Source organism: Cheilinus undulatus, linkage group 13, assembly GCF_018320785.1.
Source record: "Cheilinus undulatus linkage group 13, ASM1832078v1, whole genome shotgun sequence".
Taxonomy (NCBI): domain Eukaryota; kingdom Metazoa; phylum Chordata; class Actinopteri; order Labriformes; family Labridae; genus Cheilinus; species Cheilinus undulatus.
Window position 1 is genome coordinate 34,962,820 of NC_054877.1, and position 15,955 is coordinate 34,978,774.

The 15,955-nt window shown below is 39.7% G+C and overlaps 1 protein-coding gene and 1 long non-coding RNA gene across 2 annotated transcripts in view; one reads left to right on the forward strand and one right to left on the reverse strand.

Annotated features, from left to right (window-relative positions):
• LOC121519793 overlaps positions 1-15,955 on the reverse strand; it is a 37,147-nt gene that overhangs the window by 17,462 nt on the left and 3,730 nt on the right. The window contains exon 2 of the long non-coding RNA XR_005992739.1: positions 8,051-8,138. This is a non-coding gene — a long non-coding RNA (uncharacterized LOC121519793). The remainder of the gene's footprint in view (positions 1-8,050; positions 8,139-15,955) is intronic.
• LOC121519790 (phosphatidylinositol 3-kinase regulatory subunit gamma-like) lies at positions 1,050-6,870 on the forward strand. The gene is made up of 10 exons (XM_041802706.1): positions 1,050-1,384; positions 3,319-3,430; positions 3,550-3,648; positions 3,739-3,919; positions 4,041-4,157; positions 4,264-4,406; positions 4,510-4,686; positions 4,814-4,888; positions 4,992-5,162; positions 5,260-6,870. The coding sequence occupies exons 1-10, from the start codon at positions 1,330-1,332 to the stop codon at positions 5,531-5,533; spliced, it is 1,404 nt and encodes a 467-aa protein (XP_041658640.1). The 5' UTR covers positions 1,050-1,329; the 3' UTR covers positions 5,534-6,870.

Genomic DNA, 15,955 nt, shown 5'->3' on the forward strand with positions numbered 1-15,955 from the left:
CTCTCCGTCTTTGGGTCAAAAGGGGACCGGCCATAAACACCCGGACACTAACAGAGACAGACCTCTGACCATACAGGCCTTGTTTCACTCTCCTCACAGCCACTAATGTCAGCTGGTGGAAGAGGCCCTGGTTGTTTAAATTTATAGCACAATGTCATTCTGTGTCATGAACGGGACACAAAGCATGTATTCATCCAGACATGAACACATAAGAAGATAGTAATGTAGATACTCATAGCCATTTTTAGCACAAAGAAGAAGGAAACAGCAGCATGTCTCATCATAAAATAATACATTCTTTGTGTAAAGTTGTTAACATACACACAGTATTAGCCATCGTGTCTTCAACAGGATGATCTCAGAGCTGCAATTATTGCAAGTGGCGGCAGACAAGATACCATTTTTGTTGCCGAACGTGTTTGACAAGCTCAACAAGAATATAATACACAGTTGCCATCTCGGCAGGTTACTCAGACAGTCTGGGGATCTCTGGATGCCAAACACCTGAAGACAGTTTAATGATCACAAACCATGTAGCATGATGTCATTTCTTTGCATCCTATTCACTTGTATGTGAGTGCAAAGCTTGAGAAGCTGAAAATGTTTAAAACTCCCAGGGCTTAAGAGTCGCCTGCTATTTTTGTATGCAGTATAAGCTACAGTTATGCTCTGATTAAATCATTCAAGGTAGCAAAGCAGTTTTTTCTTTTCCATTCATGCCCTGTAAGGAATTTTTCAGCTGTTACAGTGCAGCTTGAGAAGTGAATGAAACGGTCTGGAATGTTCCATTACAATGTAGGGGTAACTGATGTCGCACATTATTGAAGAAAGCTCGTGGAATTCACCATACTGGTATCTTTTGTATACAAATCTTAAATATTTCTAGCTGATTCCACCTTCTAATATAAACTTTAGCTTCTCAGTCTGACTTTTCAATGGCGCCTTTATTAAAAAGAGAACCACCCCTCCTGTACAACCCCAGTGGTTCGTCCCAAGATGATGTTGCGAACAGCCCTTTAAAGTCGCCCCACTTCCGAGATGAAGTAAAGTAGAGCTCCGCTGCACAGCGAAGAAGCACGAACAGACAATCTCGGAGAAATAAAGCAATCTCCAGACTATGTTGAGAAAATACATTTGGATCTTGGGATGTTGTATGGACTCGTAATCAAAGGAAATTCTTCTCTTTTTCCACATCTATGTAGGCTTTCTGTGACTGTCTCATAGCCTATTCGCTTCATTTGCGACAAAAGAAACGTGCAATTTTTTTTGTTTTTAAATACACGCAACGACGGCAAAGACAGCAACCTGGATTACTTTTGTGAAACAGGAATGGTTTATCCTCCCGACGGTTTATTCTACATCGAAATGGACCAAGCACCACCAGGTAAGTTTAGGGTTAAAAGCAGCCATTGTCTGTTCCAAGGGGGTCCAAGGGAAACGTGTAACTCCTTGTTTTCTGTTGCATTTTCTTGATGGCATTAGGTTTTTTTATGCCTGTGATAAAAGATGACACCTGACAAGTGCTGTGCAGGTGTCAGTTAAACGTTATAATCGCCGGGTTCTGGGTGCTGCGCTCCCCCTGTGGCTGTGCCCAGGCATGCATAGCGCAATTCACTTGCCAATTACGTAATACCTTTCTGAGGACCAGGCGCAGCAGCTTTGCCTTTTCTTTTGTCCCAGCTTATATGACAAACTTGGTCAGTAATGCATGGCGGTTTCGCATCCCCGCATAAACCAATGGCTACACTTAAAATGTATGACAGTGTCAATGCTGTATTTGAAAGGGGGAATAGATTTGAGTGTGCGTTAATGAGCACCGCATGAAACGACCGCTTTGTTCTCCTCTGCAGCCAGCCGTGCTTAATTTGTGCGCTAGCTCTCAAAGTAGGCTAGAGGCAAGCAAACCAGACAGCTCGTCTCATGACTCGACTCCAGCAGCTAAGACAACACTTCATTTTTTATTTACATTTGTCATCTGACCTCGGTGCTATTGCACTGTCCTAACAACGTCATAACACTTTTATGTCAGTTTTTCAAGCCTGTTGTGTCTGCTTCTCAGTCACCACGTAGCCTAATTATTTTCAATGAAGCTAATACGAAGCATTATCTTACTCAGAGTATGACGACACTTAATGAAATTACAAGAACACAAAGAATAAAACCGACAAAATAGCAGGGCAATGCAGAAGCATTGAGTTGTTCCAGGCGGCTAAAGTCTTGTATGCTCAAGGTGCAGTTTCCGTGCTCATTTTCTGCGTTTTCTTTCTTTAAGCATGCTGTACCGTGACTGGCTTGATATTTTATTATTCTTCCACACTTAAATTACGTGGCTCTTGTCTCTACTGGTATGCGCATGTGGGTTTTGGAAGCCAGCAGAGTTCCTTGGCAGGAGATAGAAAGGAGGAGGGGGTTGGTGGTGGTGCAGATTTAATTTTGCTGAGTTCAGGAGCCGCAGCTTTTCGTTGTGTGCCTGCCACTGTGCTACTGCTGCACCTGCCTTTTGTTTATTTTAAGGTCAGAAAAAAAAGGAAGAGCGGATGGTTGGGAGAAACCCACATTTTCTCCTCTCTGAGGGTGCTCTTGTATTCTCCCTAACTGCCCCATGAAAGGCACTTTTGTCCTGCAGTGAAATATATCGCCCTTCACCTCCTCTTGATGCGGGTTGCCCTCCTTTTTTATTTTTAGGAAAACGCTTAATCTTCCGGCCAGGCTCCCAGATTTTATTCCTTAAAGTAAGACGGAAAACTTAAGAGGATCTGTAAGCGTGCAATCATTATAAAGCGGAGGGAGGGGTGATCCAAGAGGCTCAAAATATAACATCTGGTTTATGTAATGTCTTTCATGCAATTCAGGACAGTGCCAAAGGCTGCTGCAAACTTCAGGAGCTCTACTTTGCAGGAGTTGCAGGCAAATGAAGACCTAATTATGAGAATTCCTGGTTAAACTAAGGAAAAACTGCCTCACAGTTGTTGAGTGATGGTGTTCACTAAATGAGGACCAACTGCCACATTTCCTTTTTTAGAGCTTAACCACACTTAAGCTCTTGGAAATGATTTGACAGTGATATCTCCTGGAAACATGCCTGGGCTTGTCCTCACATCTTGACAGGCTCTATCAAGCAAGGGTGTGACAGTGTGCAATGGGGGAGAGCACTTATTTCCTCAACACACACATAAATAGTTGCAATATAGGAGTCTTGATTACAGTACTTAATCCCAGAGATTTTTTTGTTGCGCCTCTCTTTCTAAGAAAAAGCCCGCCAGGTGGTTTGCATTTAATTTTCTTATCATGTTTTCTTCTTTTCTCATTTGTTTCCAGCTCTTCCTCCCAGGTCAACAAAGCCAGCGTCCACCACCATGAACAACAACTGCCTTTCCCCACCTATGTACTCACTTCAGGACGCTGAATGGTATTGGGGTGACATAACAAGGTAAGAAACAAGCATGCAATCATCCGTATAAACACAATTGTCCGCTTAGAACACATCCTTTGATTGTCTAATGTGATGGTATGTTAGATCCAATAACCGATAAACTGATTTGCCCTCAGGGATGAAGTAAACGAGAAGCTCCGGGACACACCTGATGGCTCCTTTCTGGTGCGTGACGCGTCTACAAAACTGCAAGGGGACTTTACGCTCACATTAAGGTAGACAGAATACAAATAGAGAAAAAGATCTGCTACAGATGTCATTGAATTATTTTGTATTAATATTCTTTTTGTTCTTTGGTGCTTTAGGAAAGACGGACACAACAAACTGATAAAAATTTACCACCGTGATGGGAAGTACGGCTTCTCAGACCCTCTTACGTTCACGTCAGTAGTGGAGCTTATCTGGTATTACCAGCATCATCCGTTAGTGGAGTACAATGCAACCCTGGACCTGATGTTAACACATCCAGTGTCTCGCTCGCAGCAGGTCAGAACCAGTCTCATATATTACTGGAAATGTCTGAATTTAAATGATCTGAAAGTATAGATGATGCTTAATCTAAAGGAATAAGAAAAGCATATATTCAAGTGCATTTTTTTTACTCTAGGTGAATGAAGACAGCGTCGATGTTGCCGGTAGAAAGCTCAAGGAGGTTCACTGTCAGTATCAAGAGAAGTCAAAGGAGTTTGATCGCCTTTACGAAACATTCACAAAGACCTCACAGGTAAATCATGCTTATTTTATGACAGCAGACAGTCTAATGTCTGCCAAACACTTGTAGGAACAAAGGAATTTACATTTCTCAATTGTATGTGTATTTTGTGATGCAGGAGATCCAGATGAAGAGAACAGCAATCGAGGCGTTCAATGAGACAATGCTGATTTTTGAGGAGCAGTGTCGTGAACAGGAACGCTACGGCGAGGAGTTTGAGAGGAACAATCAGTCTGAAGTAGCCGACAAAGATCTAGAGAGGTATTTAGAAATATATATAAGCATATATAGTATAATTTGACTACATGAAGCTCATGTTGATTTGACTCTTTATAACCCAAGACCTTATTTGTACCCTTGTTAGCTTTCTGATAAATTATGAGAAACTGAAGTGCCGTCTTGGAGAGATCTACGACAGCAAAATCCACCTAGAGGAAGACTTGAGAACGCAGGTGGAAGACTACAGGGAGACAGACAGAAAGATAAACAGCTTGAGGCCTGACCTCATCCAGCTACGCAACATCAGAGACCAGTACCTCAAGTAAGTAGAGACAGAATGTTCTTATAACGAATAGCTATAAGCCAATAAGGAAAAAATAATTGCTGCTGTGAGGTTGTTGTAATTAAATTGATTTTTTTTTTTTTTTTTTTTAAACCTCTCCTTGTAGCTGGCTCAATCACAAAGGTGTACGACAGAAACGTATAAATGACTGGCTGGGAACACAGAACGACAGCCTTGATGAGTGAGTTTCAGCAAATTCTTATAGGTAGAAATAATTAAGAATGGTCTGAACTCTGAAAAGACATATGAAAGAGATGTTAAGAAATGCCTCTCTGTTTTTTCAGCACATATGTGTTAAAGGGAGATGAGAAGAATTTGCCGCATCAGGAGGAGACGAGTTGGTTTGTTGGTGAGTTGAGCCGGACGCAGGCGGAGGAGATGCTCCAAGGAAAAGCTCAGGGAACGTTCCTGATCCGAGAGAGCAGCAAACAGGGATGTTACGCCTGCTCTGTAGTGTGAGTACAACATTTAAGAAAGTTAAATTTGAGACAAATATGCTCATCATAATTATGTGTCACTTACTGATGTGTTTTTTTTTTAAATTTATTACAGTGTGAATGAAGAAGTGAAGCATTGTATGATCTACAGCACACCGCATGGATACGGCTTCGCTGAGCCCTACGACGTCCACTGCTCACTGAAAGACCTTGTCCTGCACTATCGCCTGCACTCATTAGCGCAACACAATGACGCCCTGGATGTTCGGCTGTCGCATCCAGTACACGCCAAAGCTGCAGCCACGCCTTCACAACACGCAGAGGAACACAAACTCTTACAGACTCCAAAACACACAGCAGGGCTGCCGCCTGCTGCTCCAGAAATGTAATCAAATGGAGAGAGACACGTTGTTTACTGTATCCTGCGAGAATGACTGCATCGAGGTGCATCATGTAAAGTTTTGCACTAAAATGATTCCATCGGTTTTTGTGAATGGGATTTCACAGATTGAAGTGGGACCGGAACTTGAATGTCAGCTTGAACTTTTTTTTGATGAGTTTTAAAAGAGACTGTTTAAGCTTTTTTTGTACTTCATTCAATGCCATTTGTTCAATGGACACATTTTGGTAGGGATGTTGACAACCAGTTAATTGCTCACTGACATCAGGTGCTGCACCTTAATTTGACTTCTACAACCAGAGTTGATGTTACTAGAGATGTCCCTTACCCTTGTTAGCATTTATTTACTGATAACAAAATTTGACCAATTGGTGAGAATATGTTTGCTAAGATGGAGTTATATTTCTACCTCATTCCCAGAGCGCTCGTTTTACATTTTGAGCTCAGAAACATGGTCACAAAAGAAAAGTTGGTTCTAGCAGAGCAGGTTTTTATCACGTGAAATGCTAACATTTCAAAAATGTTCACTTATTTGCTTTGCTTCAAAGAGTGAATAACAAAAAAAAAAAAAGATCCTAATCATGGCAATTTTGTCAGACAGAGGGTGCTAAATCAACTTTATAAGATTGCATTAAAGTTGATTATAGCTATCAATCAAATTAGCTTGCAATACAAATACTAGCCTTAACTCCAGATTCTTTTAGCCACTTCTTAGACTCAAGTGTGCGTCTGAGCTGAAAAAATTTTAGGGCACATTTAAAAAAAAAAATTAATCAATTATCTGTGAAACTTATACCCTTACCTGAGAAGCTAGGGCTCAACAAAGGCAAGCTACCTTCTGTAACTGGCAACACTGAAGTTGGCTTACAAAAAATAACGACAGGCAGGATTTTAAAAAGAGTTTGGAAAAGAAGTGTAAAACCAGTTTTCTGTAAACTGTCTGGTGCTGAGGAGTTTTCCCCCATTCTTTAAGGGCTGCCCTGCTCCCCTAGTAACAGATAACAACACCAGCAGTCAGACTGGCGACAAAGCAGCCAATCAGAAATCGCTTACTCTAGTTTTTTGATTGGCTGGTATTTTGACACACTACAACACTCAGTCAAGCAGGATGAGAATCCAAAGAAGATAATTTAAGGGGTAAAAATAGAGGTAAAACAAGTGAAGTGGGAGGTTGATTATTTGCTCTTAATGCACAGAGTTGCTATAATATATTTGGTAGAATTTTGAAAAGATGTTGATCACTCATGTAATAGTGTTATTACCAGGATTATGGTATTGCTATGAAAATGCTTCCCAAAAAAAAAAAAAACATTTTGCTTGAAATGACACATCACAGGCTATGAAATGAGGCTCAAATATAACTCCTGATTTTTTATTAGTGCATTTGTAAGGGGAAAAATGGTGCTTTAAACAGGCTGTTTCTTGGTCTAGTGGACCAAACCATTTTTGCGTAAATTTCATGTGTGAATATGTGAAAAAGTTGTGGTACATTTTGAAAATTTGCCCCTTCCTTAGAAAGTCATACACAGTGGATAATTATGTAGCATTAACATCCTGAAGAAATGCGATTGTATGAGCATACTCAATGTTAGACCCATTGACCAAAGCACTTAATAGTGAGCTAAAACTACATCCCTGTTCAGTCTGGTAAACACATTTGGGCAAGGGGAGGGAAATTCATATACACCTGCTGATGTGCTGATCGAAAACATAATCTGAAGTACTGTATGTTATATTCTGTTACTCAAAGAAGTATAAGCTTTTTGTATTCTATATATATTTTTTCTATAAACACGCCACAAGATGAAAGCTTGAAGAACGTGCAATCCAACAGTATTTCTATTGTTGCAATGAATGACGATGATGATGGTGGTGACGGTGATGCTGTTATGAGAGGTTGACATTTGCCACAAGAATGCACTCTCTTTGGTGGTGTCGGTATGATGTGGCCTCCGATGTTTGTGTGAACTGCCAGAGGTCCGGAAGTATCCTGCCTCCATTACTTGAACTGTGGCATTGCTCGAGCTATGAATGTGTTTCATGACATGCCGCCTACATAGCTTAAGAGGAAAGGAATCCATGTTGAACTTGGCACATTTTTCAAGTTTGAGGACAATAGATACTCTGTACAGAGAAACTGTAAAATGTATTCCTGAAGTTGGTTTCTGGAAGGGGGATGATTAAGCCTCTTATAAAAATATAACTCCACTGGGGGATTGAGGAAACTCCTAGGGTGAAGCTAAGCAATGTGAGATCCTGACCTTTTTTCTCGCTTAAAGACAATAAACTGATGAGGGTTTTGTCAACTTGTGTAATCTCTTGTTTTTTTCCACAGTGAATTGCTGAGACTGCACAGTGTCACTTTTTAATCTTTTAGAGTAATCTTAAAGACTGTAGGAACAATTTTGTCATTTTTTGAAGTAATGTTACCAGGGGAAGAAGAAAAATTAGCAAAAAACAAAGCATTGAAAAGCTTAAAGGGAGATAACTAGTTATTAAAACATACCATCTGTCTCTAGTGGAGCCATTGTCGTCTGATGAGCTTATCCTTGGGTCAGCAGAGATAGGAGGCAGGGAGGGCACTAGAGGACAGGCTGTGGACAGATGGAAGAGAAAGGAAACGATAAAGACAATAGCAGGATATGTGCAGGCCCTTTCCCTTCACTGTCTGGCCGCAGTTGAGTCACTCAAAAACCATCCATCAAACCCATTTCACTGGGAACATAGTGTATTTTGAAACAACTTTTTCTGAGCTCCTGTGAAAGGAATTTTGCTCCACAATAAACATCTAGCGTGGGCTAGCGTTAGTTTAGTCTGTAGAACTTTATCACACTGTGTTAATTTATCTGACTTACATAAAATGTTTTCAAAATGTCCCCAACTTAAATTAAGCACTATGAACAAAGACACAGTTATAGCCACCGGATGGTAGGCTTAAGTGTTGTTTGTTCTTCTACCAGTTTCTAGGTTTGCAAATAATGTTTATGTGGGGATTCTTCCAAATTCTCACCATTAGCCTTTACGAAAAAAAAAAAAAAAAACAAATGAAAAAACATATAGGTATATATTAATGTATGCTTAGGTACAAATTATTTGATTGGTTATTTTGGAAGACTAATTGAAATGACCAAAATGACCATCACAACAGCTAGAATTAGCATTTGATAAATTCTCTATTTTGACTAATCTTGGCTTAGATTTTAGAACTCTTACTTCATTCTATGCCCCAAAAGCTCATATCTGATATGAAGTGGCTGAATGCTGGCACTGGGGTTAGGCCACTGTAACAAAAGCCACAAGTTTATCAAGCTTGTTTTGCTGGCAGTTAATTTGGTCGAATCTACCTTTTGGTTGTTAACTACCTGTATTTCTTTTTCCAGTAACTGGAGTGATGAAGAAAGGTCTTCATCATATTCCTGAAATTAATGGCAAGCTCAAGTGCTATTGCAAAGTTCTGCTATTGCATTGAAGGGTTCCAAATTAGATTAATGTTGGAAGTACTCCAAATTCTTCACAATGAGCCAAACCAAACGAATATGTAGGGCTTTTTGAGGTATGGTACTTTGAAGATATTTATAAAATCTTCAGGCTAATGCCAGCTAGGAAATGGTTTGTCGCCAGCATTAGTATTGGTAGTATTTTTTATGTTAGAAACAAATGCGGCCCAATGTCCCCTTTAATTTTCACTTTGTATTGTTGTTTCAACAGCTGATCAATCCAAAGTGACAAAAATAAGCTATTTATCAAATTCTCCAAATTAATGGCAATCTCAGGGCTAGCAACAATGTTTTTTGTTTTATTGTTTTGCAAATTATTTTTTTATGTAGGAATTCCTGATCCTTCCTCTCCAGATGCCATATTTCAGCTGTTGATCAATCACGAGTGACAAAGTGAGCTTTTTAAGATATTTCCTTATTAGTCCCACAACGGGAAATTCCATTTGGTTCCCTTTAAATTTAGCAAAATAGCAGTTTAAAATCAGCATTTTACTTGCATTGTAGGAATGCCCTTAGAGGCAAATGGTCACTGAGTGAATACGTTGATTGGCTCTCTGAGTGTGACCACAGCAACAGGTGGCCTCTTTCAACCATCACATAATGTCTATGTTAGGTAGGGATTAATGAGGTACACAGGGCAAGGATGTACTGGGGAAGAGCCTCAGTTCCAGGGCAGGGATTACGCCCTCTTAACCTGTGTCAGCATAGAGACCTGGCAGACCAGCTGTATGTGTGCTCTACTAGAATGGATCAGATACAGTGGCGATAGTGAGATAGATGGATAAACAGGACAGACTGAACCAGGGCTGAGTCACACTTGGACTGCTTGAGTGTCCAAAGATATAGAGAGAGTGGGTGGAGAAATTCCAGTATGGGGTAGTCAAGAAAAGTTAAGGGACAGGAAAGACTGCTCAAAAGGTGCATTTCTCCACTCTCCTGTACAGGATGGTGTAAAAATGAAGGATGTAGAGGTCAAGCTGGGCCTTTGCTACATTTCCCTTAACCTGAAACACATTCCCGCCTGGCTTACATTCAAAGCTATTTGCTTCGACAGCACTTTAGTTTACACTACTCAGAGCTATTTCCCTTACCCCCCTGGACCTAAGTTTAATCTATGTAAAGAAAAACACAGCCCCCACGCCATTTCCTTTCTCATTCATATGCAGTCTGCCTCTACTTTCCTCCTCTTTCTTCTCCTTGTGCTCGGTTAAACTTATCGTCATTTTGCTTTATAGTTCTCGATTTAAATAAGCACAGGCTGGGGAGGGAGGGGGTGTAGGCAGCAGGACAAATTACCTTTGGAGTCACGCCTAAAATACACACACACCATCAACTGTCTCGCAGGCTTTCAGTAAAAGAGGTTTTCGCTTTCAGTTTGGCAGCAGCCAATCGCGTCTCTCCTCCCTTCTGTCTCCGTCCGATTCCAACGTCTTCACGCTCCTTGGTCAGCCAATAGCAGACCGCGAACGTGCCGCGCGTCGGCCAATCAGCGGCCAGTTGCTATGTTGGAGGCAGAATCGATAAGAGAGGGAGGTTTTTTCTCTCTCTCTCTTTTTTTTTTTTTTTTTTTTTTTTTTTTTTTACTAGCTCACATTATAGCTGGCTTATAGGCTGAGGGCGAGAAACACTGTTGCCTGCCAAGCAGCATGAAGGCTACGGAGTGAACCATTGAACATACAGGCTCCACATTTTAATGGAAGCGTCGAGAACCACCGCAAAAAGAACAAAAGTAGCTCTATCTAATAGATGAACGTTATGCAAGAACGTATGCATTTGAATAAGAATTTAGGTTCACATGTTTATTACTCACTGAGTCGTTCATGATGAAGTGAATGTAAAATATTTAGCATAAAAGGCTTCTGGGAGTACATTGTTGTTTGTGATGCCTCTGTATGACCTATGAAACTTTTTTTTGGGGGGGGGGGGGTTTAATGATGCCAAGGAGTAGGTGCCAGACAAACATAATAGACCTTTTCACTTATTTAAGAAAGCAGTTCACAATAACTTTATTCTATTTTTCAAATACTAAAGGGTGATTTATTGGTCATAAAACACTACAAAAGCATGAAAAGGACAAGATCAGCGAAGATATAAGATAAACTGCTTTGTTCACAAGGGCTGCCAAAACAATGCAAATCAAAAGTATCACAGGAGCTTTAAGATGGAAAATTGTTTCATAGCAGGGATCTAACTTGTTTTGGAGTGGAGATGGAATAAAAGTTTGATGGTAATTTTTCCCCTCAGTAAATTTCCTCCTCCATAGGAATTATTCTCCATTATTCTCATAGAATAACCTTAAAACCAAATTATCCATTATGAATTCCAATATAAGGAGGCAAGTGAAGACAATGGCTGAATTTTACGTTCCAGGTCTTAAGTCTCAACTGCTTTACTGATCTGTTCTTAAATTACATTCCTCAATAATCCTTTATCAACTGAGTTAAGATGGTCAAAGGTGGCATCATTAATTGCATTTCACATTCTTGTTATGTTTACCATTAAAGTGAAAGGGAATTACACTTAAATATTTACAAAATTTAAAGAGAAAATAAGCGTGTCGCCTCTTTACTTAATTAATTTGATGTGCCCACACCTAGAAATTAACTCTCAATATCTCAGTGACCTCGGGTAAAAGTGATTATAGTATGGGGCTCAGATCAACCTGAGATGAGAGGTGACACTGAGCCAGCTCTGACAAGCAGATAACATACTGCTTACTGATAAACAATTCGGGAGAGATGCCAATCTAGATCCACAACCAAATGAGATTTAAGGAGACTAGCTTAGCCAGTGGAAGAAGATCTGATTGCCTTCTAACACGTTTTCTAGAGCAAGACACTGACTTAACTTTGAGTAATACCTTCCCTTTTGGATACATGCTCAGTTTTTTGGAAGATTTTCTTAAACCCATGACTTACACAACACATTGTACCTTTCTCTCTCATGGAATAAAATCCTCTCTAATGATTTCAGCTCTAAGGACTATCTCTTTGTGGGACCTTAAACAAACAGATTAAAAAAGAGAAGCAGCAGGGAATGGGCAGCAATGTGGCCAGTGTGGCACAGCACACAGACAGACACACACCAGCTCCAGTGCAGATGGCAGAGAAGCTTCAGAGTTTAAATCAGAATCCAGCACGGTCGAATAACACAATACTGTGAGTAGGCCGTGACCTCAGCATAGATAAGAAAGGGTTACGCAGTTCACAAGCCCTGTCAGGTGAGGACAAGCTCTTTTTCTGGTGATATCTAAACAAAAATGTAGACCAGATAATGAGTGCAACTATAGTGTATTTTTTTTATAAAAAAGGAATGTATTATTAGCAAATAAAAGACCCTGATTGCAAAAACAGAGATTTTTACTCTATAAGTTATGGCCATCTTATGGAAATAATGATAAATGTTTAACCACAAAGGGGCTTTAATAACTTATTTTTGCATTATCTGGTTTGATTTAAATCCAATCATAAAGTCTTAGAAATTTCTGAACTCTAAATGCTCCCGTAAGGACCTTTAAGCTGTCAGTATCATCTCCCTATGTTTTTCTTTCCTGGTGAAAGCAAACGTCTTTCCAGGAGACAGAGCCCTAATGAAAAAGTCAGACATACTGTACATACCCTGCACTTAAAACAAAATGGCAATTATGGTGACTGCTTTCCATAGGATGACCTTCACACTATTTTCTTTTTCTCCCACTACATGGGAGAATCTAGGAGGAAGACAAACACCCCGCTGCTTCCCATCACCGCAGTGAAGAGACGTGGTGATCAGTGAAAATAATTATAATAATCAGGACAAGGCAAACATTGCCTATAGGAGAAAAAATTAATAGTTTCAAGCCATGCTCTTACAAAAAAGCCCTGTAAAAGAAGCAAATCTGAATACAGAGGCCTGTGTCATTACATTCAAATTCATTTTCAGCACCTCACCTACTTATTAAACCTGTTTTACAAGAGGCACCTGCCCAGGCAGCAGCTAGAGGAACAAAAGTCTAAAAAGAGAACACTTTCTTGTTGCCAATGAAACAGATAAAACCTAAATGATAGGGATAATGTATGACTATTTTGTTGTTGACGTGATTTTAAAGGATTAAGCTGAGGCCTGCTTTCTGCTTCGTATAATGAAGCTCTGGTCAGACATGTAGAAAGTGTGTTTTTTCCTCAGCAGCGTGCATCATTCATTGACTAAAAAGAGGCTGTTTTCACACTTGAATGAGACACCAATGAGGCTCTTGCAAAGTATAGCACCACTAATCACCTGATGACTGCTGGAAATACGTAATGTGATTAACACATAATTCAAGCGTGTGTGGTAAGTGACAGTTGCTGTGACACAACTGAGATTAGTGCTGTTACCAACTCAATAAAATGCTACAAATAATGTTATTCTATCTTGAAGAAAAGGGTTATCATGACACTAGAATGTTAAACTTCAACACTGTAAGACCAAACAGTAAAAGGTTGTGAAAAAAACTTACTTGTGCTAACTTAAAAATCAAAAACAGCAATTTCAGCTCTATTTTTCTGAGTAAATGGAACACATTATTAGCTGTAAGTAAACCACACTCAATCACTTAAAGTATAGGCTAAATAATTTGACAATCTTGCCTTAGTTTGTAGAGTTCTCTTAGAATGCCTTTGGGCATTAGACGCTTTTATGGCATTAGTGAAGTTACTGACTCAGTAAGAGAAGTCCTGTTTGTGGGCAGCAATTTCACTATACCATGGATAGTGTCTGAACATGATGAAAGAGCACTTCCCAGTTCAGTGTGCACCCTTGATTAATTATTACCTGTAGTCACTAAAGTTAGCCCACCATGTGTAGCATGAATGTTAAAATTAGAATACAATAAAGATATCAGGGCTCCTACAAACGGTTAATAATCAAACTTAAGACTTTTTAAGACCTTTATTACGACCTGAACTAAAAATGAATACCATATTTCCTGTGGCAAACTGTCAAGAAAGAAAGGCTTATGAGATTTCTCATTACACCAGACAAAGCTGAATTATCTGGCTTAATGCACTGTTAATGAAATGTCATAAGATACAGGGCAAAGAGATTTTTTTGGTCAATCATACCCAAATTAAAGAAGTAGTGAACACTTTAACATTTTTTTCAGCTAAACACCGAGGTATCTGACTGAAATGTAATAAAACACATCAATGCTGGTGTTATTTCTGATATTCTACCGATAGAAACCTACTATTGGTAGGCTTCTACGTCACAAACTCTATATATAAGGAATGTTACCGCCTCTAACTGACTTTACCATTCGGAGACCACTCCCATCCTCTCCTGCACCTGCACTGCTTAGCCTCCGGCTTTAGTAACACCATTGCTGGAGCAAACGGCCCAAACAGATAGTGCTCAGGACCACCACGGTCCACCACCACTCCACAGCCTGCAGGGGACTCTTGGGTCCTCCACCTCAAAAGAGTGTTGCGGGACTCTGTGTCACTTTCTGGCAAAGGGAGTCACTATCACTTCCGCTTCATCCGGGTAACTCCGTCCTTAAAAAAAAACAAAAAACGTCTTTTTTCCCATCCCTCCTCTCAGTACCAAACTGCTTACTTTCTGTGCATTTTTTGAAATCTTGAAGTGGGCGGAGTTAGCTCTGAGCTGGGGGTTCGCTTACACTTTAACTTATATCTGGGACTTTAAAAGCTAGCGTTGCAGTACTTGAGAATGGTCTTGGTCTTGAGACCGGTCCCAAGACCACATTTTGAATGTCTTAGTCTTGTCTCGGACTCGAGAGCATTTTTACTCGGTCTTGTCTCGGTCTAGGACTGGCCGGACTGGGGATTTTCCATCAAGACCAGTCGAGACCAGCGCTGATCTGCTGTTCTTTGACTTCATTAATGTGACAATAAGGAGAAGCATTTGCTAAAACAACAAATAGCTACACCTGCAAAAACTCAGACATCAGTCCATCTTATTTCTAGTCAGAAATACCTCTGAACACTTACTTTAGGCCTCATTCACCTGTCAAATCTAGATAAACATCTTATTTTCAGATATTTAAAATAATACCTTACTTGTCAGTAGCTTTTAAATACATACAAGGATTTATTGTTTTTAAATTAGTTTTTGGAAGTGATTTTTATGGTCTTGGTATTGTCTCGGTCTTGGCTTGTCTTGGTCTCGAGCCCCAAAAGTCTTGGTATTGGTCTCGGTGCACTCTGGTCTTGGGTAAGTCTTGGTCTCAGATAGTGTGGTCTTGAGTACAACACTATTAAAAGCCTCCTTTATTTAAATATATGGTATAGTGATATTCATCATAACATAGGCAATAAATATATACTCAAAAAAGAATGATTAAAATAGAATACATGTCAGTAGAAAACTAAGATTTAATATAGAGACACATCTTCATAAGTCAAAGTGCCCTCTAAAATTTCAGACCAATTCTAATAATTCAAGACTTCATAAGGATCTGTAGGGACCCTGGAAATAAGAGGAAATTGCAGTGAATGAGATTTATGAGGAGTAGGCTACTTGGACATGTTGAAATAAGTTGGGTTTAAACCATAGATGGTTTAAACAGAATTTTTAAACAGTCTGGCTGCAGACCGTTCATCTTTGATGACCACTCTCACAGGTCATTCATCTGAGATGCTGTGTCTCAGAATGGAAGTGCTGTAATTTGCTGTTACAATATATTTCCAGTTTTAGATTTTTCTTCTATTCAACTTTATTCACTCTACCTAAGTCTGACAGTTAAATTCATGAAATAACCACATTGCAGACATTACAAACTAAGCAACAGTTCATTAATAGAGGAAAAGGTCAAGAATCTAACCTGGGATTCAATTATATATAGACCTGTTTTAGAAGTAGTTACATGAACTGTGGCCTCGCTTTAGCTTCATTAGCTTTCAAACTAACATAGCAACACTGGCTACGTAATAAAT